The sequence below is a fragment of the Bos indicus x Bos taurus genome, chromosome 16 (assembly GCF_003369695.1).
Source record: "Bos indicus x Bos taurus breed Angus x Brahman F1 hybrid chromosome 16, Bos_hybrid_MaternalHap_v2.0, whole genome shotgun sequence".
In the NCBI taxonomy this organism is placed as follows: domain Eukaryota; kingdom Metazoa; phylum Chordata; class Mammalia; order Artiodactyla; family Bovidae; genus Bos; species Bos indicus x Bos taurus.
The window spans coordinates 2619403-2646967 of NC_040091.1; the positions used below are offsets into that span (position 1 = coordinate 2619403).

At 56.6% G+C, this 27565-nt stretch overlaps 1 protein-coding gene across 1 annotated transcript in view; it reads left to right on the forward strand.

The window, feature by feature from the left end:
- Window positions 1-10220: 10220 nt before the first annotated feature.
- CNTN2 (contactin 2) overlaps window positions 10221-27565 on the forward strand; it is a 33287-nt gene continuing 15942 nt past the window's right edge. Inside the window, exons 1-7 of the mRNA XM_027564265.1 lie at window positions 10221-10429; window positions 19081-19233; window positions 24772-24916; window positions 24996-25171; window positions 25327-25422; window positions 25790-25999; window positions 26276-26375. Of these exons, the coding sequence (XP_027420066.1) occupies window positions 19164-19233; window positions 24772-24916; window positions 24996-25171; window positions 25327-25422; window positions 25790-25999; window positions 26276-26375 (797 nt within the window). The 5' untranslated portion in view covers window positions 10221-10429; window positions 19081-19163. The remainder of the gene's footprint in view (window positions 10430-19080; window positions 19234-24771; window positions 24917-24995; window positions 25172-25326; window positions 25423-25789; window positions 26000-26275; window positions 26376-27565) is intronic.

Here is a 27565-nt window from a genome sequence, read left to right on the forward strand (position 1 = left end):
AATAGAAACCGACCCACAGCTACAGAAAACAAAGTTGTGGATGAAGGGTGGGAAGGGATAAAATTAGGATTAACAGATACACTACTACTGTAAGTCACTTCAGTCATGTCTGACTCTATGCGACCCCATAGACGGCAGCCCACCAGGCTCCCCCGTCCCTGGGATTCTCCAGGCAAGAACACTAGAGTGGGTTGCCATTTCCTTCTCCAATGCATGAAAGTGAAAAGTGAAAGTGAAGTCCCTCAGTCGTGTCCAACTCTTAGCGACCTCATGGACTGCAGCCTGCCAGGTTCCTCCGTCCATGGGATTTTCCAGGCAAGAGTACTGGAGTGGGGTGCCATTTCCTTCTCTGTAACAGATACACACCACTATATATATAATACATACACAACAGGGATTTACTATGTAGCACAGGGAATTATATTCAATATCTCATAATAACCCATAATGGAAAATACTCTGGAATACATACGTATGTAGGTGTGTATGTGTACACTTGAAACGAACACAATATTTTAAATCAGCTATAAGTACAGCTGAAACTAACACAGTATTGTAAGTCAGCTATACCCCAATTTAAAAAAAGAAAAGAAAGCGTTGTCTTTGAGTCTAAATTAGCTCCACATTGCAATTAAAACCATCCCCTCTTGGGACACTGCTTATCGTCCTCTCCTTTCCTGTTCTTCTAATAGGTCTAGAAGCACAGCGTCTGAGCCTCCTGCCTCTGAGCGGACCCGGCCAGCCAGCTCTGGTCTGAGCCTTCCTCAGTTACCCCAGCCACGCGGTGCGCACACCGGCTCCCTCTCCCCGGTGAGCGTCCAGGAGGCGACCGCACCAGCTGCGGGCCATCCTGCTGCCCAGCTTTCCGCCAGGAGGAAGTGCAGGCTCCCTGCAGACCCTCAGGCCCATGCCTCTTTGTCTGTGAAGCTTTCAGAGAGAGCTGGCTGCTGCTCCTGGGGGCTCTGCAAGTAACAGCTGGTGAATTCGCATTCCTGCTGAGGGCCCCTCTGTGTGGATCCTCAGCCGGCGGGGCACCGTCTGCTGAGGCTGGACCCAGGAGCAGGAGTAGAGATGAGATGACCTCCAAACAGCCCTGCCACTTGCCAGGCTCCAAGCTGCGTGCAGACTGGCCCGACTCTGACCTGACTCTGTTCTGCCCCCAGACCCGACCGTCTGCTTCATCCCCCTGTCTCCCCAGTCCTGACCCACAGGAGGCCCAGAAGCCAGGCAGGAGGACCCCTGCTCGCTGCTTTTCCAGGAAAGGGAGTCCCCAGAGTCTAGCCCAGCTGTCCACGCTGGGCCCCTGCTTGTGTTCCCTGAAAGCAACCGTCCTTTTGTTAATTCTGCAATTTCCCAAAGTGCCAGGAGCATCTCATCTGATAGTCACAGCATCTGTTCTTCTCACTTTCCAGAAGGTTGGGTGGGAGCCGTGCCAACCCCTTCCCTGAGGCTCCCCCCGCCTCATGCGCCTTCTGCCAGTTTGGGCACCCTGATCACCTGGGCCCCTGCGAGCACCTCCAGTTCCCCCTGCCCCTGGCCCTGGCACCCCTCCCTATGTCCTCAGCTGGCAGCTTTGGCAACCATCTCCCCTTCTGGAACCGAACTCACCTGCCCAAGCAGGTAGGCACCTGTCCTGTCCCTTGAGGGATACGGGAGAGAGGTTAGTCTTCCCCTGGAGGCCTGCCCAGGGCCCCTAGCAGGTACAGGAGCCTCAGGGGGCCAAGAAAAGAACTGGCCTGTCTGCCCCTCTCCCTACACGCACAATCATTGAACTGCTCCACTCCAGGGCAGTGGAAGCTCTGGCTGGCTCCTCAGCCCAGAAGACCAATCAGGAACTTGGCCGGCCCTGTCCTGACCTTCCACACAGGGATTCCCAATGATGCTTGGGGCTGGGGTAATTCTTAGGTGTGGGGCTGCCCTATGCTTTATAGGCTATTGACCTTTACCCCCAGATGCCTGATACACATTCCATACCCCCCACCACAACCCCGATTGTGATAAACGTCTGCAGACTTCACCAAATATCCCCTGGTCGAGAAGCACTGAGCTAAGGCAAGAGGGAAACTGATGCCGGCACACCAGTGCCTGCCACGCCTCGAGCTTCAGACTCCCCAGACGACGAAGGGACGCCTCAGACGAAGCACCAGCAAACACTTCCTGCGCAGCGCCCGATAGGGAATCTTCTCAGCTTTGCAGGCTGAGAATATTCAGCCTGCAGGCCATACAGACTCTCTGGCAACTCTTCCACTGCCAGAGCATCAGGAAAGTGGCCGGAAATGCACAAATGAATAAATGTGGCTGTGTTCCAAGAAATGTTTATTATGAACATTGAAATTTGCATTTCATATTCTTTTTGTGTCTCCCAAAACATCTTTCCTTTTTAAACTCTTTGAAAATTTGAAATATACTCTTAGCACTTGGGCCTAAGGCTCTCAAAGGGATCACGATACAGGACCTTTGGGATGGTGGGGGAGGTAGCCATCTGTGGTCCGGCAGGGTCTCCTCCCCTGCCGCATCCTGAACCCCGGAGAAGAATGGGTGCCACACTCATCAAGCCATGTAACAAACACGTTTTGAGCAGCGATACTGCACTGACGGTGCACAGATGTAAGACACAGGGAGAGACAGCCCATCCCCATGCAGATGAGCGAGGAGCATGCCCGTGTGACAAGGGCACCGGGGAGGGCCACCTCGTGCTCGAGAAAGGCGGGCACATGAGGCTCCCTGGAGGCACGACCTCCAGGCCAATTCTCAAGAGCAAGGAGGACGTAGCCAGGTATACCTAGAGAGAAAGACAGCCATTTCCAACAAAGAACACCACTGAAAGAGTGAAGTTAGAGTCCAGCACCTCCCAGGAAGGGCAGACAGATCAGCATGCTGGGAGTGAGTCGGGGGGGTGGGGCGGGGGGGGGCGGGGGGTGTCAGGCGGAGGGGGGCGGGTGTGTGGTACTCTGGACCGGGGTTGAGCTAAAGAGGGTGAGGCAGGTGACATCAGGGCGGGGCAGGCGACACCAGACCACAAGTCACAGCAAGGAGCCTGGCACCAGCCTGGAGGGAGAGGAGCTGCAGAATTGTTAGCGGGAAAGCGGTATGATCTGGTTTGCATTTTAGGAGGCTCCCTCTGACTGCAGTCTGGAGGGTGAATGGGAACTAGACTGGAAACAGAAAGCCTGGGGAGGACAGATAGAAAGAGCTCAGGTGAAAACAGGTGAGCATGAGAGCTAACACTGCAGGAAGGGCACGGGGGCAGGGCGTGTATGGGAGAGGCCCCTGGGAGGCAGAACGAGCAGGACACAGGAGGGGTGGTGCGGTCACAGAGGGTGTAAAGGTCGGGGTGCCATTCATGAGACAGGGAAGCCAAGAGGAGAGGCCGGTGGACAGGGTAAAGGGGGGTGTATCAACCGGGGTTCTCCCAAGAAAGAAAACAAGTGAGGTGTGTGTGTGCGTATGTGTGTACAAATACACATGAAATAAATATGCTTCATTTCAAGGAATTGATTTACATAACTGTGAGGGCTATCGAGTCTGTTTTCTGATTACAAGCTGGCAGGTTGGAAACTCAGGTGACAGCAGAGGCTGCAGTCTGAGGGCAGAATTTCTTCCTCTGGAAAATCTCAGCTGTGCTTTTCAGGCCCTTCCGCTGATTGGATGAGGCCCTCCCACATTATGGAAGGTAACCTCCTTACTTGAAGTCAACTGATGGTAGATGTGAACCACATCTACAAAATCACTTCTCAGCAACACCTAGATCAGTGTTTGATTAGACAGCTGGGTACTGTAGTCTAGCCAAGTTGACACACAAAACTGACCGTCACGGGGGTGGATACAGGGGCTGGCCCAATGTAGAGGCGTGAGAGCCCCATGGCCATCCGATGAAGACTCCTGGCTGGCCAGCGCAGGTCTGAGCCCCGTGCCCAGAACCCTTCCAAGCCCCCATGACTTCCCCTCTGACAGTGGCTGAGTACACGGCCTCCCTGCCTCCACATCTGCGTCTGCCCTGTGCATTCCACCTTCCCTGCCGCCCCTGAGTGGACCTTCCAAAGCACACATCTCAGCCTGTCTCTTGCCAGCTTAGACCCCTCTGATGGTCCCCACTGCCCTCAGATAAAGCTCCTCCTGGGCTCATAACGTTCCTTGAGGATTGACTGCAGCCTTCCCCTCCAACCTCATCCCTTCCTTGAATCCTCAACCCTAGACCAACTCCTTTTCCAAACATACCATATTCTGCCACGCTGCTGCCTTTGCACAAACGGTTGCTCCTTCCTGGAACCACATCCTCCTCACCCCTCCAAGCCCAGGCCAAACACACCTGGCCTACCTGGCGAGCTCAGAATATACCTCTAAGACACAATTAAATGCTTTCTCTGTTCCTGAGCCTCACTAGGCCAAGGCAGGTACCCTTCCATGATACTTTGTGTGAGCCTGGGTTACAGCACTCAATGGGTTGTGTTCTGATCATTTTTCACGTCATCCCACCATTCCGCTGTGAGCTCCGTAAGAGGGCATCCCCTGTCTTATTCTTCTCAGTGTCCCCAGCACCCAGCACAGTGCTTGGTACAAGAGGACTTGGTAGTTGCTTGTTAAACAGATGGATGGATGGAAGGACGGATGCGGTTGGGTGTGTGAGTACAACACTTTTCTCAAAGCTTCTGGCTCGGCACTTCTGTTCCAGGCACTGTGCTAGGAACTTTGAATCCTGAATTAGTCCAGGCTCTGGGTTGCAGACAGCAGAAGCAGACTTCGGCTGTCGTAAGCAAAAAGGAGATTCACCAGGAGGTTATCAGATGGATCGCAGAATCAGAGGAGGCTATAGAAAGTGACTCAGAAATGGGTAGAAACAGAGGGAGGCTAGGTGGCAGAGGCAGCAAGGTCACATCTCAGGACAGCCTGCTCAGGACACCGTCACGAGCATCACTCACACCGGACGCTCCCTGCACGGGTGACAGAGCCGTGAGGGTCCCGCCGCCTCCTCTGCTGCAGTCCAACATGTGTGCCTCCCTCCTCTGACCCACACATCCCTCTGAGGCAGAGCATCTCACCTCTATTTTGCAGAAGAGGAAATTGAGGCTCAGAGAAGCCTAAGGTCACCAGACAATCAATACAGTGAGTGGGACTGGAATCAATAGCTGTCAGATGCCAAAGCCCATAGCCTTCCACTCTGTTCCGCACTGTCTCCTTCGAGGGGTACCACCCACCATTCTTATATAAGTGCAGTTCCCTGGATAGTGCTTCGTAGCAGCCCTGAAATTCTAATGTACTCGCTATTTTTTTTTTTTTTTTGTGCTTGCTTTTTTTGACTGCGTCTTTGGGGTATGTTTTTGGCCCTGACAGATTGTAGCAGGGAATATAAAGACAGCAAAGTCGGCACAAGAAGACCGAGCAAAGAGAGGGTCTGCACCCTGACATGGGTGGATTGAAGCTGCTTCCAGCAGATGACATCTCAGCCATCCGGGGATGCCAGACAGCAGGGCCTGGCCTGAGGCTCAGGGAGGCCTGCAGAATCTGGTCAAGGACCCGTGTCCTCACCTGCCCCCCCGGCTCCCACGTGCCCAGGCTGCGCGTTAGCCACACAGGGCGGGCTTCGTAAAGAGCACTCAGAGGCCACTGCCCGGCAGCCCTGCCCCATCCAGGGCCGTGCTTTGAGGAGGAGGCCATCTTTGGTGGGGGAGTCTTCTGGCAAAGTCAAAACATGACCCTGCATGTCCTGGAGAGGCAGAGGGCAGAGCCCCAGACGGGGAACCCCAGCGCCCAATCCCAGCCCAGCTTCATCTCCACCGTTCCGGGACCTTGGGACAGCCTCTGGGCTTCGGTTTCCCCATGGCTCCGTCCTTTGTTGGCTGCCCCTGCCCTCCCACCCTCCACCTCCCACACTGGCCAAATTGTGCATAAAAAAAGATCTCAGGGTTCTTTGAGCTCTTTGGAGAGACCGCATAAATGCAAGGCATTATTAGCATCATTACTATTAAATATTAATAATGACATTAGCATTGTCCATTATAAGCCTGAAAAGAAGCTCCAAGAGCCCTGTGTTGAAATGGCTAAGAGAATAATTAGGCCCCTCTGGGCTGCAGGCCCCTTCAGGCCCTCACACAAAATTAGGAAGGCAAATGTGGGTGGGGTACTGAGATTTCCCTTCCAGCCCCCTGCTTAGTTCAACTTGGCTCCTCCCGGACCCACATGAATCATGCTCTTTCCAGTCCCCAGCAACCCATGCCAGAAACGGGTCCCCCACCTCTACACTGTTTATTCCAGGTCAGGAGGCACCCCCAACCCATCCACCAAAACCTTTGCCCCCCTCCTAGCTCCCGCTTTCCCCCATCTGAACTGTCAGAGCAGTCATTCTCTGCCATTTATTCACCAGTCAACAGATAGTTATTTGAGTCTCTGCTAGGCATCAGTCACTAGGTTAAGCTGGGGGTGGGGGTGTGGGAAACATGGGCATGAATGAGAAAATCTCTGCCTTCAGAGACTGCATGGTCGAGGGAATCATCACCAGTATTTTGCATGGCACTTCATACAAACTTGACTTCATCTCTTCCCCGGTGGCTCAGACGGTAAAGCGTCTGCCTCCAATGCCTACAATGTGGGAGACCTGGGTTTGATCCCTGGGTCAGGAAGATCCCCTGGAGAAGGAAATAGCAACCCACTCCAGTATTCTTGCCTGGAAAATCCCATGGACGGTGGAACCTGGTAGGCTACAGTCCATGGGGTGGCAAAGAGTTGGACACGACTGAGCGACTTCACTTTCATACAAACAGTGCCTATAAAAGTCATATTTTAATCTACTTGTCCTTACACTATTCTAAGTTAGGAATAGGATTGTTTGCATTTTGGTGATGAGAACCTGGATTCTCAGAGAAATTAAGTGTCCGTCAGTGACCTGCCATTGTCCTCCAGCTGGGTCATCCAGAGCTGAGAGTCCAGCTCTCCTGAAGGTGAATCCAGAGTCACCCAATCCTTGAAGCAGAGAAGGGCTCAGCCTCATGGGTACACGCACTCATTACAGATGGGGAAGCTGAATCCTAAAAGGGCCCAAAGGGAAGTGTGAATGTTTACTGAGTACCTACCATGTGCTTAATTCAGCATTCACACCAGCTAGGCGAGGTTTGTGTCTTCATCCCTGTTTTTCAGATGGAGAACCTGGGACTCTGAGATTAGTGACTTGCCTGGGGCCACACAGGACTCTGTGGCAAGCTGGTCTGGTTTCAGAGCTTTGCCCAACCCACCTGGCCCTCTTCCTGGAGGCTGCGGATGGACCATCCGGCTCCCACATCCAGACTGCTTCCAGAAAGGTTACAAGCACACTAAAAACAGACCATATCCGGTGGCTCTTTAACCCTCCGCTGTTCTAGGTAGAGACCCGGCTCCAAAAACACACGAACACTCCTGGGAGTGCTAGAAAACTTCTGAAGCCTGAGACCAGAGGTGAAGAGCCTGGTTGCAGGAGGGGCTGGGAAAGGCCATGTGAGGCTCGGGACTAACACGGGAGGAGAGCCACACTGTCAGGGGCCTGCGTCCTGGCAGAGAGCTCCTCCCCACTGGTCCCCTGGGGCTGACCCGAGGCCCCTCCTTGACCACGGGAGATCCCCTGGTGGGCAGGGAGCAGGTGGTCTGAGCAGGGTTGAGTGGCCCTCAAGATGCCTCCTGGGAGCCCCCACTTGGGGTCACCACATTGTCCGGCAAACAGTGGCCATTTGATTAGCTGCCTGATCATCTTCAGCTCGCCTTCTCTGCCCGTCTGGAAGTCTGCGGAAACCCAAATTGGAGATGAGGTGTCCCGCTCTAGACAACAGGAAGACACACTGCTTAGCCCCAGAAAAAAGAAGTGCCCCTTGTAATCAACTGTGCTGAGGATTCTGGGATCTGACAGGCACCTGTCCCCTGCTCTGTCCACCCCAGAGGGGCCGGAGGCTGGGGGCTGGAGTACGTGGATACTGGAGTCCGACCAGCATTCTCCACTTCTCTTCTTGTTTACTCTGAGCAGGTTCTTCAATCTCTCTGAGCCTCATCTGTAGAGCGAGCATAATAATAATAACACATACCCCCTTGGGTGGACAATTCAGTTAAAGCACTTAGTACAGTTCCTGGCTCGTTGGAGACACTCAAGTCGTTGTTAATAATTTATACAATAATTAATAATAATATAAAATGCCGTTGCCATTATCAATCTAATGGACCCACAAGCAAAACTCAGCCTAGACCCCCAAAGGCTCAGCCCACTCTTTTGTCAGAAACAGAAGCACCTGAGGCAGTGAGGAGCCCCCAAGCCCCCCATATCCCTCCGAGATGAAACTTTGGGAGATACTGCCCCAAATCCAGTCCTGGGCTCAGTTAGCACCCTTGTTTGCACTTACTGTGGCTTCTGGAGCCCAGGGGCAGGGCAGGCAGGTTGCAGAGGGGTCTGAGAACATCTTAGAGCCCCTAGTCACCGGTATCATTGGGATGGGAACCGTGGCCTCCCCAAGGACCCACCCCCCACCACAAAGGCGGCAGCTGTCCTAAAACAGTCATAAAGACAGCAGTGTCAATCTAAAGCAATCCCTCTGCAAACATTTCCAGACCATTGGCCCCTGAGTCAGCCAATGCCCAGTCCGCCTCTCCCAGGGCAGCAGCTGAGCCAACCCCTCTTGGCAGCCGTTTCTGCTTGGAGAGAACTCGGGGCGCTCTCATCAGAGCCTTGGTTGACATGGGTGGGGTCAGAGGGCGGGGCTAACCTCAGAAGCTTGAGGCCAAGTGCCAGCCTCAGGAAGACAGACAGACAAGGACAGCGTGGGCAGAGGCAGAAGGAAGGACATCCCGGAAGGGACTTGCTCAGCAGCAGTCCAAGTTATCCAGGAGATGTGGCTCACAGAGCCTCCATCAAGAACGAGGAAGACTGTCCCCGAGCTGGGAAAGCTACATGCAGGGGCAGCGGAAGGCCCTGGAGTGGGGAGAGTGGATGGGACCCGGGCAGGCATTCTGGCCTCGGAGGCTGAGCTACAGGCCTCCCTCAGACCACACCTCCTCCTCCCTTTCCAGGTCCCTTCTCTGTCGATCCAGGCCCGTCCCAAGCCTCTGTGTCCCCCTCCACTCAAAAATACATGGAGCCACGCTCCAGGCTTGACAGGTATGTCCCCTGAAAGCTCTGATGGCCATGCTCCAGGCTTGACAGGTATGCCCCTTAAAGCTCTGATGTTGGCCTGCCCCCACCAGCTGCTTCAGCATCTGGACCGCTCACTGGTCCCGTCTGTGCGAGCTAGACAGCAGGTGGACCAGGGTCGGGGCACAGTGACAGCCTGCCGGGCCACGGCCGCCACAGACGGCTCGTCCCTCCTCCTCCAGGCCCCAGCCTCCCGGGGCACGCCTGCCCAGGACAGGAGCAGAGGGGGGGAGACGTGTCACTCACCAAGTGAGCACCTAGAATCTCAGAGCCGGCAGGGACCCTGGCCATCTTTAGCCCCTTCAGGTGATCGATGAGGCTCAGGAAGACAACGCACTCAGCCTAGAACATTCAGTCAAACTAGTTGGAGGGCCCAGACTGCCTGCAAAGACCCAGACTCTTAGCCTAGTGGGCTTTTCATGACAACACACTGCGGGTTGGTTGAAAGTGTGAGAAGTGGCTCAAGGTCTACTATATAATTTTAAAATATTTTGCCAATCAATGATATATGAGGTGATCCATTTGCATAAAATAATACTAATAACCCATGTAATTATTTACATTAAATTAATAAACCCGGAGGCATGTAATTTAAATCTGCTAAGGTACATTCACTATCTATTTTAAAATTTCCTCTAATGTTCGGTTATCTTGACCAAGAGCCCACCTTATTCTCTCATAAACAGGGGAAACAATAAAGACGATCAGAGGCAGCCCTCCACCCCACTCGGCCCGCACCTCGTTTCTAATTTGCAGCCCTTCCTCTAAGGGCTACATGGAGTTTGCTTCCATGGGTCTCAGGGCTTGAGGACTAAGCCACTCTTTCGTGCTTCCTCAGCGCACCCTCTCCAGCCCTTCAGCTCGGCGCTGGGCAGGGAGGGCGGGGGCAGAGGCCAGGCGGCGCAGGAGCTGAGCCGCCCGAGCCTCACGGAAGACGCGCCCGGCCCTTAAACACGGGAAGCAAATGAGGTGAAGCTGGGCGGCTGGGGAAGGGAGGGGCCGGGGCGCGTCTCCAGGCTGAGACCGAGCCAGCCAGTGAGTGGCGCCGACGAGAGGGAGGAGCACATCTCGGTGCAGAGATGCTGCAGTGAACCGGCGGCACACACGCGCACACACACGCACACGCGCACACGCGCGCCCTCGCCCGCCGCTGCACCAGGACGGCAGCGAGCGCTGGGGCTGAGGGAGCGGAGCGGAGGAGGGCGGCCCGGGGCCGGCAGACCGGCTGGCTCGGCTCCCCGGCGTGAGCGGCGTCCCCCTTCCCCGGCCAACACCCTCCTTACATCCCAGGTAGGTGCCAGCCGCTTTTGTCTCCTCCAGCCCAGGGGCTTCCCGGGGCACCGCTGTGGGCAGGGGCTGGGCGCTCAGTTCCTTTGCGGGGGGCAGGGCACAGAGGCAGAGCAGAAACCCCAGCCGGCTGGCAGGGGCCCGTCTGACTTCTCGCCCCAGCCCCCCAGGGGCAGCCGGGATCGAGACCCCTTCCGCCCTGTCAACATAGGTGGCACCCCGCAGGGCCCTGGCAGGCCAGGCCTGGCCGGGAAGCTGAACCCCAAGAGTGTGTCCAGGAGCTCAAGCCACAGGCTGGCAGCAGTGACTGCCCCCAGAGTGGGCAGAGGCCACAGCCCTGCCCTGTGCCCCTGGCCCAGGGCTTGACTGTCCGTGAGTGAGGCCAGGCCCCCGTGCCCCGGCCTGCCGTGTCCCTGGATGGGAGCAAACCTGACTGGCCGGACGCGGCCTGCCCGTGCAGGGTGACCTCTTTATGAAGTCCTGCTTCTGTTAGACAGAGGGGAGGCTGCGGGAGGTAAAGGGAGACTGGAGCACAAGTTTAGGCAAAGGCCCGTCCAGGGGCCCGGACTTAGGGAGGAGAACCTGGGTCAAGTCACATCCCTTCCGCCCTGCCCACCCTCCCCGTCTCCTCGGGGGCCCCCCATCCTCGCCGGTGGCAGTGAAGGAGGCACAGAAGTTTGACTTTCCAGCGGGGGAGGGGATGGGCCGGAAGGGGGAGGGGTGCCACCTCGGGGGTCTTGAAAGAGAAGGCAGTCCTGTCCCACCATGGGGTTCCCCAAGCCAGAGGCGGGGGGCGCAGCCATCACCTCCTCCAGGAGGGGTCCCCACGTCTGGGGCGCGAGGAAGGAGGGGTAAGCTGAGACAGCGCCTGTGTGGAAGGAGAGCGTTCGCACGGGGACAAAGCCACAGACCGGTGGGGGCTGAGCCTGAGTCCTGGGGGAAAAGCTGTCAGTCAAGGTTGTTTAGAGGTTCTGGAGCTGGGAGTGCCCATGACCCCTGCCCCGGAGAACCTGGACTTGCTCGCCCCCGGGTTTCCTGCTCCTAACTTCCCCCTGCTTTACATCCAGCCCGCAGCGGGTCAGACTCCTCTCACCCTTGCCTTCCGGCCTGACCCCCAAAGCCCCAGCCTCCTTCCCCAGCCCAGCTGGCATCCTGTCCTTCTGCTCGAAGGGAGGCGGGAGGAGGAAGACCCCACGTTAGCCAGGGTGTCGCTGGTCTCATCAAATTCCCGGCGGCCGTCTGGGACTCATCTCCCAGCCTCCACGTCCCTGCTTCCCAGGGGCCCTCAGAGAGACCCGATGGGACCGAGGGCAGCGAGGGTGGGCCGGAGGTGGGGCGGAGACATGCCCGACCCTGGCCTTGGGAGCAGGGAGGTCCACGCCCCACCCGGGGCCCACCATCTAACCCTCTCCAGCCAGGCTGCAGGTCCCCTCGAGGACAGCTTTCACCCAAGGTCAGAGTTCTCTCTCCTTCCCCATGAGATCTACCAGGAGCCCCCAGCCATCAGGAGGGGGTTGAGGTGAGACAGACATGGAGGGGCCGCTGCGCCCACGGCAGCAAAGTCCCCTACGCCCCCTCTCCTTCTGGGCCCCCCCTGAGCGGCAGGGGACGCAGAAGCACACTGCCTGAGCAGAGGGGCCTCGCTTATTCCCCTCTTACTCCCCACCCAGTGTCTACACCCCCAAGCTCTCTCTGCAGGCTCCCTGCCGGTCAAATGCACCCCACACCGTCCCCCCCACCCAGGATTTCACTCCTTATGCAACTCCGCTCCAGCACCTTCTCTGCCAGCAGTTGTTTAAATAGACACGTGTGGGAAGGGCCTCTGAGGCAGTGCGCTCAGCAGGATGGTCTCTGACTGGCTGACCAGACTCGCTCCTCAGGAGCAGTACTAAGAAAGAGGTGCCCCCAAAGTGTCTATCAGGGAAGCTGCACCCTTTGAGAAGGCACAGTGCTCCCGACCCCCAGAGATGTCCTCAGCCAAATGTTTGTGAGAAAGCTTATCTCAGAAACCTAAGGTCAGAACCACAGGGTTGGATTCACAGGGAAAAAAAGAACTAGAGCAACAGATATGCCAATGAAGCAAGAGGGACTGAAGCTAGACTGCAGGAGCGACTTCCTCACCAGGACGATGAGCCATGAGGAGTTGGGGCAGCCTTCTTTCCCATGACTGTGTGAGGGGCGGGGACGTGGGGTCCGGGCCAAGCTGAGAGGCACTCTTGCCTGGAGTAGAAATTGGGCTGGATGACCCTGTAAATTTCTCCCAGTTCCAGGTCATCCTGCAATAAATACAGGCGGGAGTGACTCAGGAATCCATGGGCAGACAGGCATCCTTTTCTCTCCCTCTTCCATGCTGGCCACCTCTCACCCTTCTCGACCTCTCCAGTCTAGACCAAACCCCCTGGGGTTTTGCTAACTTGGAATATTCATGGAAGTTTTTGTGGGTTCCATGCCCTGATGGTAACCATCCTGGAGTGAAGAAGTCCTTCCATGGATTTAATGAGTTCTCTTGCTATAAACTGAGCCCACGTTTCCTTGTTTACCCAAAGAGGGTGCAAACCACAGCTAAGGTGTGTGATGGTCTCACCCAAAACCGAGCACACTCCATCGCAGGACATGGGCCGACCCAAGGGCACCTCCGCTTCTTTATCTGATGACTCCCACCCCACACTCAGGGCACCCCACCTGGATGAAACCTGCTGGTCTCTTCCAGCCTGCATCCTCTCCATGTCTGCCCGCCTCTTAGACCAAAGGCTTCTCCACCCTGGGTCTGGCGGAAGGGTGGCCCTCGTGCAGCATAGCCCCACAGGTGTGATTAACCGGGGCCCTGGAGTGGACACTAGCCGAAGGGGAGGAGCAAGTTCAAACCCAGCCCGGCCAGGTTTGGTTCTGAACCAGCCTGTCCAGAAACGGGGAAATCTCCTCTCAGCAGATCCTCTCAGAGAAGAGGGGACATGCAAAATTGCTCCACTGATTTATTCCTGATTTGGATCTTCCAAACCAAGTTGGAACAATTGCTCCCACTCCTGATGTCGCAGAAAGGGGCCCTCCTCCAAAGCCCTCTCCTCTTCTGCCCCCAGACCCCACGCTTAGCAGGCAGGCAGGCAGGAACCATGGAGTCTGGGCGCTGCATGCCCCACCTCCAGGTCCCCTCAGAAGCCCGCAGAACTTGCCCCTTCTGTCCACTCCCCACTTTGCAGGGTCTCTTCAGTGGAGAGGGTGGGCACGGGAGGGAAAGACTCCAGGCCTCAGATCAAGGGCCGACTCCGCCAGACCAGGGCCCAACGCTTAGGCAGATCCGCGAGCCTGGGAGTCTCAGGTCTCCCCAGAGGGCACGGTTGTGCCAGGGCAGGGCCTCAGGGCACCAGCTGCAAATACAAAGAGCTTGCAGAGACCAGTAGGGCCCAGGAGGGAGGGAGCACCGGGAGCAGGCCAGGGCAGGACCGCGGCCAGCCTGCCCTGTCCCCAAGCAGTCCCTGTTCCCATGGGGACTGAGGGGTTTCCCCTCCCACCCAACACACCCGGGGACCTGCTCCAGCTCAGGACATCAGCCGCCCACCACTGAGGCCTCTCAGGCACAGTCCTCTACCTGCCAGCTCCCGCCCCACTGGGCACGCAGCCCCACGAGGCCACTGCAGACCCCATCCTCCCAGGGGCATGGAGATGGTTTAGACCTTTCTGGAAGATGGTGGTCACATCCCAGGACCCCTTCATAGGCAATTCCTTTCATAGCCAGAGTCCCCCTCCCATCTTAGACTCCACAGGCAGGAGGTGGGGTGGCTGATGAGAAGTACCTGCTCGGGGAAGCCCACGTGTGTGTCCGAGCCAGGTGCCCTCCTGCACGCACAGAGTCTGGGTGTGACCGTGTGCCCCTGTGTCCTCGTCTGCAACAGCATGCCTGTGGGTGCTTGCCGAGGCCCCCCACACCCGCAGGGGTGAAGGGGGAAGGCACCCGTCCAGGGAGACGGGGAGGGGGGAGTCTATCAGTGTTCCCGATACATGTGAGTGTGGCCCAAATGTTGTGACCGTGTGGAAGCCAGGCTCACAGCCAGGCGTGGTGTCTGTGGGCACACTTGTGTGTCCCTCGGTGTGCTGGTGCCCGCGCTTGAGACTGGTGAGGGTTCTCAGTGACAAGCTCTGATGTTTCTCAAGCACTTACTATGGGCCAGGAATGCTGCTGACCTCACAGGAGTCCCGGGAGGTGGGTACATCCCCATTCTGCAGACAGAGACTGAGGCTCAGAGTTCAGTAACATACAGTAACTGGGGTTATATCGGTTGGTTATCCTAAGGTTACACTGGCTAGTAAGCATGAGACCTGTCAACACCAGACCCCCCCCGCCGCCACCGCCTTTAAGCAGTGTGCCGGGTGCGGGGAACCCAGGGTGCCCCTGTAATCCCTAGTGGCTTATAAGAAGTCACTGAGTCTCTGCCCTCAACTGGGCTCCTAACTCCTTTTCCTACCCCCATTCATCCCAAACCTGCTCAGATCTCCGTTGTCAGGGGAAAGGAGAGACAGATTCCAGGGCCGGGAACTCAGTACCCTAGGGGAAGCACTTGGTGGAGGGCATCTTTCATCTGCTGATTGGCCCTGAGCAGGGGTCCTCAGCCCGCAGACCCTGGGAGAGTCCAGCTCCCAGCCTCCCAATCCCCAGTGGTCTCCCAGATCCTTTGTCCCCCAGGCCCAGCAACTCAGCCAGCTCCCCTGAACCTCGAGCAGCTATAAACTCCTACGTTCTCTCAGGACGGGTCCCAAATAGTGGCAGCCTGTGCCCGCCTGTGCCAGCCTGTGCCTGCCCACCCCCGTGCCAGGGCAGCTGCCTGGGGCCAGCTCTGGGCCTGGCATAGCTCCACTCCAGCCCGAGCTCCATCCTGGGTGTTCTAGAGTGTGTCACAGGGCTGGTGTGGGAGATGACTGACCCTTGAGGCTTTCGAGCACATCCTCCGGTTGCATTCAGCTGGGCAGGGGCTCTGCAAGTGTGGTGGTGTTGTTCCTGCCCACCCCTAATGCTTAGCACAGTGCCTGGCACACGGTCTTAAATATACAGTGGGGACGGACACAAGACAAGGCTGCATGCCAGTGCCTCCTATCTCTGACCCAGGCTCTGTAGGGGGAGCGGGCGGAGGGAGGGTGTGTGTGTGGCGGCGGGCGGGGGGGGTGTTCACACAAGGCCTTGGCTCAGTGCACATCTGGTTGAGTTGATCAGTCGCCAGTGATCCCAGAGGACAACCCTAGACACGCCCGGTCCCAGCCCTTCCACACCCACGTCTCCTCTGGGGCCACAGGTCTCAGTCCCCAGGGATGCCCAGGGTGCTTGAACCTAGAGGTGACGGATTGAAGCCCGGATTAAATTGAAGGATGAGTAGAGGGATCGTGTTATTCATGATGTGTGATAATCACTTACAGTAAGAGAGATAACCAGGGCTTCCCTGGTGGCTCAGCGGTAAAGAATCCGCCTGCCAGTGCAAGAGATGCAGGTTCAATCCCTGGGCGAGGAAGATCTCCTGGAGAAGGAAATGGCAACCCACTCCAGTATTCTTGCCTGGAAAGTCCCATGGACAGAGGAGTTTGGCGGGCTATAGTCCTTGGGGTCTCAAAGAGTCAGACATGACTTAGCAACTGAAAGAACAGCAAGCAAAAGAGATGGCAGATACTTCTGACCACTGTCATGTGGAGGGGAATGATCCAGGGTGCAGATCACAGAGAAGCAAGGCAGGGCTGGGTCCTCACACCCTGTGCTGGGCGGAGACGTAAGACACACACACTCACACACACGCGGAGGCATATACACAAAGAACAGATACTCCCCCCATACACAGACACACAGATACATGCATACACACAGAGACAGAAGACCAGACCAGACACATACACAGGGACATACGGAACACACAGATGCACACAGACATCACATGCATGCATACACACGCACACCCATCCACTCTCTCCAGCACTGCTGGTGGGCACAGCAGCCCCCTGCCCAAGTCTGCAGACCGGCCTCCGGTCCCTGTCCATCCATCTCTGCGCCGCTCGGGCAGCTCAGGATAAGGGAACGTCTCCCCGAGCCTGCACCCTCACCCTTGTGAGCTCTCAGGACTGGCAGACAGAGGGCAGGCGGCGAACGATGACTGAGCACCTTCTCTGGGCCAGACTCTGGATGGGGCACACTGCCAAAGAGACGTTTTCAAACCGTTCGGAACCGCGGGTCTCTTTGTGTAGAGGGAACCTGGGAGGAAAGTCCAGTGGATACAGCAAATGTAAGGGAGCTGCTCTGGCTGAAGTGGGAAGGGGTCTGCTGCCCCATCCTCTCTCCGTGCCCCCGCCCCCACCGTCAGCCAAGGCAAGTCCAAACAGCCCGAGGACTGCCCCTGCGGGACGCTCCATACCTCACTGACCACTCCCAACCGCTCTGGGAAGGAAGTGCTATGGTCTCCACTTGGCAGATGAGGACACTGAGGTCCACCAGGGAGGAAGACTCGGCCAAGCTCACAACACTGTTAGGAGACGAAGCCAAGGTCACCGACTCCTGTCTGTGATTCCAAAGCCTGAGGTGGTTTCCAGTGCCCACTGGCTCCCTGTCATGAGAACAGCTTCCTGCATTTGTGACGCTCCAGGGTCCTGCTTCTAGATTCTCCCATGACTGAGCACCCTGCTGACCCTAGCAACCTGAGAGCCTGTGTGAGACTGTGTGTGTGTGAGGTAGTGTGTGTGAGAGTAGGAGGGTGCGTGTGTGTCTGTCTGCCCTGGGGTAACTCTTAAGCAGGACTGAAGCCTGGTCAGCCCACTGTGTGAGTGTGAGTGTGAGCGTCTGACACGACAGCTGTTCTCAGGCAGGTGAGCCTGTTCTGCACCAAGGGCCCTGGGGGAGTGTCCGACACGCTGGAAGCAACGAAACCTTGGGTCGAGGTCTGGAGCGGAAAGGGACAAGAATGGGGAGGGGCAAGCGGTGAGGTGGGTCTGGGCCTACCTGACGTGGGGAGAGGCACGATGCTGGAGTTGGGGCAGGGGAGGGGGTGCACCAGTGTAAACCCACCCCCCACCAGAACACCCAGCTCCTCAGCCCACATCGTCCCTGAGCCCTGCGGCCGCTTCTCCCCCCAACCTTCCCAGCTGCTGGGAGGCTGCTGGGGAGGCAGGAAAAGGGTGGTGCTGGCCCATGCTGAGGCTGAAAGAGGTTTGGGAGCCCCTTCTTTGCGGGGAGTGGAGCCCACAGTGAGGCAGAGAGACCCTGAGCTTGCCTGGTCTGCAGGTCCTGCACGGGCCCCAGGCCTCCACTGCCCACCCCGATTCAAGCCAGCATTCCCAGGCCCTCGGTCACCCTGCACTCGGGGGCACCGCTGTCTCAGAGCTGGAGGACACACCAGAGCACCCGCTTTCCACAGGAGGACGCTGAAGCACAGAGCACGTGGGTTTTGGAGCAAGCTAGCAGCGGAGTCCCCAGCCAGGCTGTCTCCCTCAACCTTTGACCCTCTCCTTCTGCTCTTAGCTTCCTGCAAAGCAGGTGGCGGGGCTGAGAGGTGGGACCTGCAGCCGTGAGACCTCTCCCTGCAGCCTGGGGGCCCCGCAACCCAGGCTCACTCTGACCACCGGAAGGAGGCCCCTGAGACACCACACTCCCCCAAACTGCACGGGTTTGCCTGGAGACGGGAGTAGGCGGCCCCGCTCCTGCTCCAGGTTGAGGCCCCCGCCTCTCAGACTGAGGGAAAGAGGCTCTGATTGCTATTGGTGTCCCCAGGGAGCACGTTTTCCAGGTCTTCAGGATTTAACCAAGTCTCTGTTCATCCCGACTTCCCTGGGTAGCTCGGGCGGTAAAGAATCTGCCTGTAAGGCAGGAGAACCATGTTCGATCCCTGGGTTGATCGAACCTGGTTCAATTGATCCCAGATTGGATCCCTGGGTCAATCCCTGGTTGATCCCTGGGTTAATCGAACCTGGTTGTATTGATACCAGGTTGTATCCCTGGATCGATCCATCTCTGGGTCATGAGGATACCCTGGAGAAGGGCAACTCGTCTTGGCAGGCAGGAAGTTTGTCTAGGAGCTGCGTTATCTCTTGCCCAGAGGCCTGTCAGGGACCGCTAGTCCATCTGGTTGGGAGCCTTGCTAAGGGGGCCACAGTTATGGCTCCATCATGCACTGCACATAAGGGCGAGAGGGGAGGGCTGAACCAGTGAAACTCCTCCCCACTGCTAGAAAATAAGGCTGGTTCCTGGAGACTAGAGGCAGCTCACAGAGGCCCTCATTACCCTCCAACCCAGCCACTTGGGGAGCGGGACCGGGGAGAGTGGGCCTGAGAAGATGGAGCTGGTTCCTCACACCCGGGCTCAGGCCCCGGCCCCTCCAGCCCTCCAGGAGAGCTGTTCCTGGTGAACAGGCATCGCCTTCTTGCCTCCCGATTAGTCACTGCCTTCACTTCCCGAGCAGCACCACCCAGCGGGCGGCAGGAGGAGGGGAGGGGGCCCGGGGCAGGGCCAGACCCTCAGGGGGCCAGCAGGAGGCACTCAGCCCGGGAAGCGCTGCTGGGCAATAGCCAGGCTCTTCCCCGGGGCCCTGGGGAGGGTGGGAGCGACTCCAGCCTCTTCTCGGGCTGATTGCAGAAGCGTTGCCGGCTGGTGTGCTGCTCAGCTCCGAGGCCTCCCCATCCCTCTGTCCCCCCAGGTCCCTCTCAGCCTCCAGCCGGATGCTCCCTGTGCTGGGCTGAGGCTCGTCTCCGCTGCCCACCCCAACCTGGAGCGCCCACCATGGGGACGCCCCTCGGGAGGAAAGCACACCTGCTGATGCTGGTAGCTGTGGCCCTAGTCTCCACGCCAGGTAAGAGGGCTTGTCCGGGCTCCGGAGGCAGCAGCGATGTGTCGGGATGTTAGGGATGACTAGAGAGAACTGGCTCTGCACTGCTGTAGCACTTCAGCGTGAGGCCATTTCCTTGCGGAATTTTCGTGTCTGTGGATTTTACTTTTCCTGAGATTAGGAGGAGAGGGGACGAGTCTTTGTCTCATTGTAGATGAAAGAAACATGATCCAGAGAGGGTGAATGGCTTGCCCTGGGTCACACAGCAAGACTACGGCACAGCCAGAGCTCCACATTAGTGCAGGGTTGTAGCCCTTAAGGCTGCAAGATGAAATTAAAAATTAGCTGCTTAACTGTCCTAGCCACACTTCAAGGCCTCGTGGCCGTATTGGACGGCACAGATTATAGAATATTTCCATCCTCACATAATGCTCTGTTGGATAGGACCGCTCTAGGGTCCCCTGACCACAAAACTCTGGGAGGGAGGGCTCCTCAGGGCAATGCTGAGCCCTGGCAGATGGACCAAATGTGGAACAGGGTCTGCGCAGAGATGAGGCAGAGCAGAGGGTGCCCAGGAAGCAGGCAGGAGAGGCCCAAGGCAAGGTTCTCAAGCCGGGGATCCCAGGTGGCGGGGCAGGCAGAAGGGGAAGGGGTGGGGCGGAGCAAGCCGCAGGCTCCGAGGCCGGGCTGGCAGAGCCAGAGCGTCTCCAGCAGCCTCTGCCACTCAAGTGCCTGCTGGGACCGCTGCTCGGTCTCTCCTCCCTGACCCCCCAGCCTAGACCCACAGACATGTCCTTTCCCTTTAAAGATCGCCACGGGAGAAAGCGTGCCCATCGTCTGATGTCCTTCTGGAGCCCTAACCGCTTCGGACTCCACCTCCCCGCCCCGCGGTCCCCTGCAGGGCTGCACACCTTAAATTCCTCGTCTGGGCAGGGAGGGACCCCACTGGTATACTGTCAGATGTCTTCATGTTCTGACCGCCTCCCAGCCCTGCACCCAGTTCAGTGAGGCTGCTAGGAAGTAAGAGAGCCTCCCAGGCGCCCAGCCCTGGCCTAGCTCCTGGTGCCGGGGCTCCCAGGCCTGGAGGTGCTGCTGGGCTAGGTAGCCCAGGCTTCAGGGAGCAGGAGACATCTAGCCCAGAGAGAGCAGAGGAGGGGTGCCTGGGCTCCTCCACATTCCAGACCCTCAGGGGCAGCTCAGTCCTGGGCAAACAGCATGGGCAGCCTCCGGAGTCCTTAGACCCTGAGAGGCAGGAAGGCCTGGGGAGGTGGGACCTGGTCGGCCCCCTGGCGGAGCGGCAGAGGGAAGAGTGGAGTGTCCCACAGCTGTTCGTCCCGGAAGGGGCCTCGGCTCTTAGCTGTCTCTGTGCACCCACCGTGGGGACACAGTGTTGGACTCCTACGCCCCAGTGCAAAGCCGCGCAGTGCGGCTTCCCCTGCACGCTCCCAGCTCCTTCTCTGCTTCCTCCGTGAGGCCCCGAAGCCTGTGCATTGAGGAGCAGGGTTGTCAGGACAGGGAATCAGGAGAGAATCAGAGAGGTTGTCAAACAAGGAGAGCATGGAGGGGGCGGATTTGCCCGGGAGTCTGTGTGTGTGTGTGTGTGTGTATGTGTGTGTGTGTGTGCATGCAGACGTGGGTGGATGTGTGTGGAGCCTCATAGGGAGGCATGGGGTGAGTGAGTGTGTGCCTGTGGATGTTTGGGAGGGTGGAGATGTGAGAGAGTTATTGCACGGAGGACATACTGCATTTGAGGGGATGACAAACGTGTATAGAAGTCCTTACACACAGTGCAGTGGCTCGCAACTCTAACTGCCCTTCAGAACGTCCATGCAGCCCCTTTAAAATCTAGATTCTTTGGCCTCCCTCCTAGAGATGCTGATTCAGTACCTTCAGGACGGATCAGCACCTCTGATGCTGCTGTTGGGAAACAGGTCAAGGATCCTGAGCCCTGTGGCTGAGGACGTGGCTCTGGGGGAGGCTGGCCAGGGGCCACACCCCAGATCTGCTCCTTCTCGCTGTGTGATTTGGGGCCAGTTTTTTAACCTCTAAGTCTCAGTTTTCAGATTAGCCAAACAATAAAATGGGGGTACCTATCTTGTAAAGAGGTTACAAAAAAGAAATGTGGAGCATGATATTTGATAAAGAGTAAGCCCTCAAGAGATAGCATCTATTTTGTGATTATTAATGCCTGGATATTATGAACGCCCATTTTGTATATGTATACACATATACAAGTATATGTGGACATTTGTAGCCGTCTGTGCGTGGAACCTGATGTGTGTATAAACGTATATATCTGACTCCTGGAGTAGCTTAGAGAGTCATGTATGTATATATGTGGATGTCTGTGTACACGTGAGGAAGTGAGCGTACATGACAGGTGTGGAAAGTGTGCATGTGTGGATGTTGGGGTGAGGGTGTGTATATGGCCTAGTGCAGGGGGTCAAGCTTGGGATCAAGTGCAGAAGGAAGCCAGTCTTGAAGCATCAGTGTGCCCCGGGCCCACTCAGCCACCCACCCCCACTGTGCAGACAGACTTCCTGGAAGCTGCGATTATGCAGGGCTGTTCCCAGCAGCCTGGCTGCCTCCCCCGCCCGTCTGCACAGTCCCAGCTGGGGCAGGGGTCCCTCCCCTCCACCACCATCATTAACTCGGGATTAAGCTGGGCCATCTCTGAGGCCCGGGGCAGCCATGAGGGAGAGAGACGGCTGGGGGTGCGGGGAGGCAGGGTGCTGTTTCAGGAAGCCCTGCCTCCCCCTCCATTCTGAGAGCTGCTTAGCAGCTGCCATCATTCCCAGGGGTCTGGAACCGGGCCTCAGCTGTGGCATGGGGTCCATCCCCGCCCCTGGACTAAGGCTGACAGCTGGATGAACCAGGAGAGTAGGCGCTAATTAGTTAATGGGGACCCCACCCCACGACCCTCCAAGGAGGCTAAAATCAGCTTCACTGAGGGACAGGAGCCAACTAGGGGTGGCCTGGCTCCTGCCTGACACCACAAAGGCAAGGCATGCCCGGCCACCCGGTCAGCACATTGAGGCGAGTGTGGGACCCTGCCCTTTGCCTCACATCCCCCCACAGGGAGCCCAGACCCGCGCCTGGAAGAGCAAGGCATCTGCTCTGGGAGGGGCCAGGCAGAGAAACGCCCTTTGCATGCGGGATGCCCATCCGCTCAGCAAACCCAGGAACCCAAGGTCCAGACCTGTGTGTGCCCCAGGCTTGCCCTGTGACGATGGGCAAGCCGATCCCCTTTCTGGGCCTCTCTTTCTTGAATTGTCACATGGAAATTTTATAAAAATGCCCCAAAGCCACCTGTACAGCATCCACCCGCCCCGAGCCTTCCTTCCCCTAGTCCGCGCCCCATGCCTCACTTGGGTCCAGGAGCAGGCACTGAGCGCACAGCCTGTGCCGGGCTGGCCCTGCTGTGGGCCTCGGGAGGGGCGTTCATCTTTCCATTTCCCAGGTGAGGAAGCTGAGGCCAAGGGCCCTGTGACAGCCCACAGAGGCCCGAGCCCCAGCACATTCCCTGGGGACGCGCCCCAGAAGGAGCACAGGCCCAGGGCCACATGTCCTCTCCCTGCTGCTTGGCCTGTGGCTTCCAGGCGTCTCTCCAGGCCCCTCTCACACCCCACAGGCCAGCTCTCCCGTGAGTCCTCCAGCCACTTCCACTCCAAGGGTCCCTGCACGTGAACCTCAACCCCTTTCGCGGTCCTTGCCTCCTTGCACTGTCAGCTTTCTGCCTTCCTTCCTGGACCTCAGGCTCCGTGTGATGGAAGGAGTCACCGTGCTACTCAGTCCCTAGCCCAGCGCTAAGTATACAGCAGGTACTCAGTACCTGCGAGGGAAGGGTGATTGACTGAACTTGACGAGATGGAGTCTGCCTTGTGGTTTAGTCATTAAGTCATGTCCAACTCTTTGCAACTGCATGGACTGCAGCACGCCAGGCTTCCCTGTCCTCACCATCTCCTGGAGTTTGCTCAAACTCACGTCCATTGAGTTGGTGATGCCATCTCACCATCTCAATCTCTACTGCCTCCTTCTCTTGCCTTCAGTCTTTCCCAGCATCAGGCTCTTTCCCAAAAAGTTGGCTCTTTGCATCAGATGGTCAAGTATTGGAGCTTCCAATGAATATTCAAGGTTGATTTCCTTTAGGATAAACTGGTTTGATCTTGCTGTCCAAAGGATTCTCAAGAGCCTTCTCCAGCTTCACAGTTTGAAAGCATCAATTCTTCGGCACTCAGCCATCTTTACGGTCCAACTCTCACATCCATACATGACTACTGGAAAAACCATAGCTTTGACTACATGGACCTTTGTCAGCAAAGTGACGTCTCTGCTTTTTAATACGCTGTCTAGGTTTGTCATGACTTGTCTTCCAAGGAGCAAGCATCTTTTAATTTCATGGCTGCAGTCCCTGTCTGCAGTGATTTTGGAGCCCAAGAAAATCAAGTCTGTCACTGTTTCCGTTGTTTCCCCATCTATTTGCCATGAAGCAATGGGACCGGATGCCATGATCTTAGTTTTTTGAAAGTTGAGGGTTTTTTTAAATTTAAATTTATTTATTTTAATTAGAGGCTAATTACTTTACAGTATTGTATTGGTTTTGCCATACATCAACATGAATCCGCCACGGGTGTACACGTATTCCCACGTGAGTTTTAAGCCAGCATTTTCACTCTCCTCTTTCACTCTCATCAAGAGGCTCTTTAGTTTCTCTTCACTTTCTGCCATGAGGGTGGTATCACCTGAATATCTGAAGTTGTTGATATTTATTTCTCCTGCCAATCTTTATCCCAGCTTGTGATTCATCTGGTGTTTTGTATGATGTACTCTGCATATGAGTTTAATAAGCAGGGTGACAATATACAGCCTTGACGTACCTTTCCCAATTTTGAACCATTGTTCCATGTCCTGTTCTAACTGTTGCTTCTTGACCTGTATACAAGTTTCTCAGGAGACAGGAAAGGTGGTCTGATATTCCCATCTCTTTAAGAATTTTCCAGTTTATTGTGATTCACACAGTCAAAGGCTTTCTCATAGTCAATGAGGCAGATGTTTTTGGAATTCTCTTGCTTTTTCTATGATCCAACAGATGTTGGCATTTTGATCTCTGGTTCCTCTGCCTTTTCTAAATCCAGCTTTTACATCTGGAAGTTCTCAGTTCACGTACTGTTGAAACCTAGCTTGAAGAATTTTGAGCATTACTTTGCTAGCATATGAAATGAGTGCAATGTATAGTAAGCTGAACATTCTTTGGCACTGTCTTTCTTTGGGATGTGAATGAAAAGTGACCTTTTCCAGTCTTGTGGCCACTGCTGAGTTTTCCAAATTTGTGGTCTGCCTAACCTATTGAAATTGAAATTTTAATTAGTTGTAATTAAATAAAATTAAAAATGTGGTTACTCAGCTGCACCAGCCGTATTTCAGGGGCACAGTGGCCAGTGGCTACTGTACTGGACAGTTCAAAAAATGGAACCTTCCCATCACTGCAGAAAGTTCTATCGGAGACCAGGCTCCAGCTGGCCCCGAGGCCCTGAGACCTTTGGTGATGTCCCCCACCTGCAGCTTGGAGCTCGGCTTGGGGATCCCCAGCTACCTTTGGGCCTGTCTTTGAAGAGCAGCCCCTTGGCCTGCTATTCCCAGAGGAGTCCACAGAGGAGAAGGTGACGCTGGCATGCCGCGCGCGGGCCAGCCCTCCGGCCACCTATAGGTGAGGCCCCGCGGTGGTGCCGGGAGGCCCTGGGTGACGGCAGGCTGTCCTCACATCAGTCCCCCCACCCCCACTGCAGGTGGAAGATGAACGGCACCGAGATGAAGCTGGAGCCAGGCTCCCGCCAGCAGCTGGTTGGAGGCAACCTGGTCATCATGAACCCCAGCAAGGCCCAGGATGCTGGCGTCTACCAGTGCCTGGCCTCCAACCCCGTGGGCACTGTCGTCAGCAGAGAGGCTGTCCTCCGCTTCGGCTGTGAGCCCCACGGGGGGCTGAGATGCTGGAGGGGTGGCAAAGAGGGTGCTGGGAGGTGTCCAGAAAGGGCGAGTGACTCCTGCCCCACGGAGGCTGACGGGGCAGGGCCCACAGGCTTGAAGGCCAGCGCCTGAGGGCCTGGTTTCCACCTCCAGTTCTGCAGGAATTCTCCAAGGAGGAGCGAGACCCAGTGAAGACCCACGAAGGCTGGGGGGTGATGCTGCCCTGTAACCCGCCCGCCCACTACCCAGGTGAGCCAGGCCCCGGGCGATGCGGGAGGGTACAGGAGGCGTCCGGCCACTCACAGAAGAGGGAGGAGTAAGCGGTGGTGAGGGGCCCTGGAGTGCTGATCCCTGGGTGCCCAGCTCCAGATGACTCTGTGCCCCCAGCACCCCAGACTGGGAGTGTCCGCCAACCACTGCAGGCTGTCTCCCCAGCAGACCGCACTCCCTGAGAGTGGGGCTAAAGACGCGACTTCCCTCTGGGTCTCCCCCCAGCCCCAGTTCAGGGCCCCGTGGCTCTCAGGACCAGGTCTACAGGTCCCCAGCACACAGCGGGGTCCCAGCAGAGCTGCTCCATTGACCAGCGGCCCAGGTCCCTCACATGCCCCCTTCACAGGCTTATCCTACCGCTGGCTCCTCAATGAGTTCCCCAACTTTATCCCGACGGACGGGCGGCACTTCGTGTCCCAGACCACAGGGAACCTGTACATCGCCCGGACCAACGCCTCAGACCTGGGCAACTACTCTTGCCTGGCCACCAGCCACATGGACTTCTCCACCAAGAGCGTCTTCAGCAAGTTTGCTCAGCTCAACCTGGCCGCAGAAGGTCAGGGTTGGTGCGCAGGGCCGGGGGGAGGGGGCTGAAGGCTCAAGGTCGGTGGGAATGCAGATTTTCCGTCTAAAGCTGTAAAGAGCAGCTCAGAGGGCACAGGGTCCGGGCCTGGACCCCAGGGCCCTCCTGCGGCCCAGCCTCAGAGCCTTGCCCCAGACGCCAATGGGAAAGGAAATCAAGAAACACAGGCTCTGAGCTGCGCTAAGGTCACAGGCATAGGAGCCCTGACCTAGAACATTTGTCTGATGTGCACACTTCCCCTCTCCGCAGACACCAGGCTTTTTGCTCCCAGCATCAAGGCCCGGTTCCCAGCAGAGACCTACGCGCTGGTGGGACAGCAGGTCACCCTGGAGTGCTTCGCCTTCGGGAAGTGAGTAGTAGGGAGGGAGGGCACAGCCCCTCCGAGCCCCCAGGGAGAGGGCAGGGCCAGCTCTCAGTCATCTTGGTGCCCCCGCAGGGTCTAGCAGAATACTGGGCCCTCAGTGGGCACTGAGTCTGTAAGTGAGGCATCGTACATGCCAGGGCCCCGACACATGTCGGCTCACTTGGTCTTCCCAGCCCATGACCGGCTCAGGCAGCTTATGTAGCACCCCAGGCTGGAGGCAGGTAACGTGGTGTGTGGACCCAAGCTGGCCTGCCTTATTCAAACCCCAGCTCTGTCACTTGCTGACACGGAGACCTTGGGTAAATCACTTAACCTCTCTGAGCCTCAGTTTCCCTATTTGTTCAGTTCAGTCGCTCAGTCATGTCCGACTCTTCGCAACCCCATGAACCGTAGCACGCCAGGCCTCCCTGTCCATCACCAACTCCCGGAGTCCACCCAAACCCATTTCCATTGAGTCAGTTATGCCATCTAGCCATCTCATCCTCTGTCATCCCCTTCTCCTCCTGCCCTCAATCTTTCCCAGCATCAGAGTCTTTTCAAATGAGTCATCTCTTCACATCAGGTGGCCAAAGTATTCAAATTTCAGCTTTACCATCAGTCCTTCCAATGAACACCCAGGACTGATCTCCTTTAGAATGGACTGGTTGGATCTCCTTGCAGTCCAAGGGACTCTCAAGAGTCTTCTCCAACACCACAGTTCAAAAGCATCAATTCTTCGGCGCTCAGCTTTCTTTATAATCCAGCTCTCACATTCCCTACTTGTACCTAGCGTTAATAATAGTACCTACCTCCTGGGGTTGTTATGAGGTTTGCATGAACTAATATACATAGAGTGCTTAGAACGGTATCTGGCATTGAATAAGTATTCTATGGATGCTAACAGTTACCTTTTAAGATAGAAAGTTTATAACAGAAATCTTCCCCTCTGGGGAGAACTCACTGGACCAGTGCTAAGCTGCTAGCAGGTGCTGGATAAATGTCCACAGAATGAAAGAAAGAATGTGACTTGACCATTGGTCCTGTCCTCCCTCCTGTATCTCCTGGATTACCCAGGATGCCCCCTGCTTTGTGGAAGGTGATTGGGCTTCCAGAAAACCCATATTTAAAGCACATAAGAGTCACTGATTCCTCAGTCAATTTAGTACACAGATTACTAACAGCTAAATCCCCTTTGA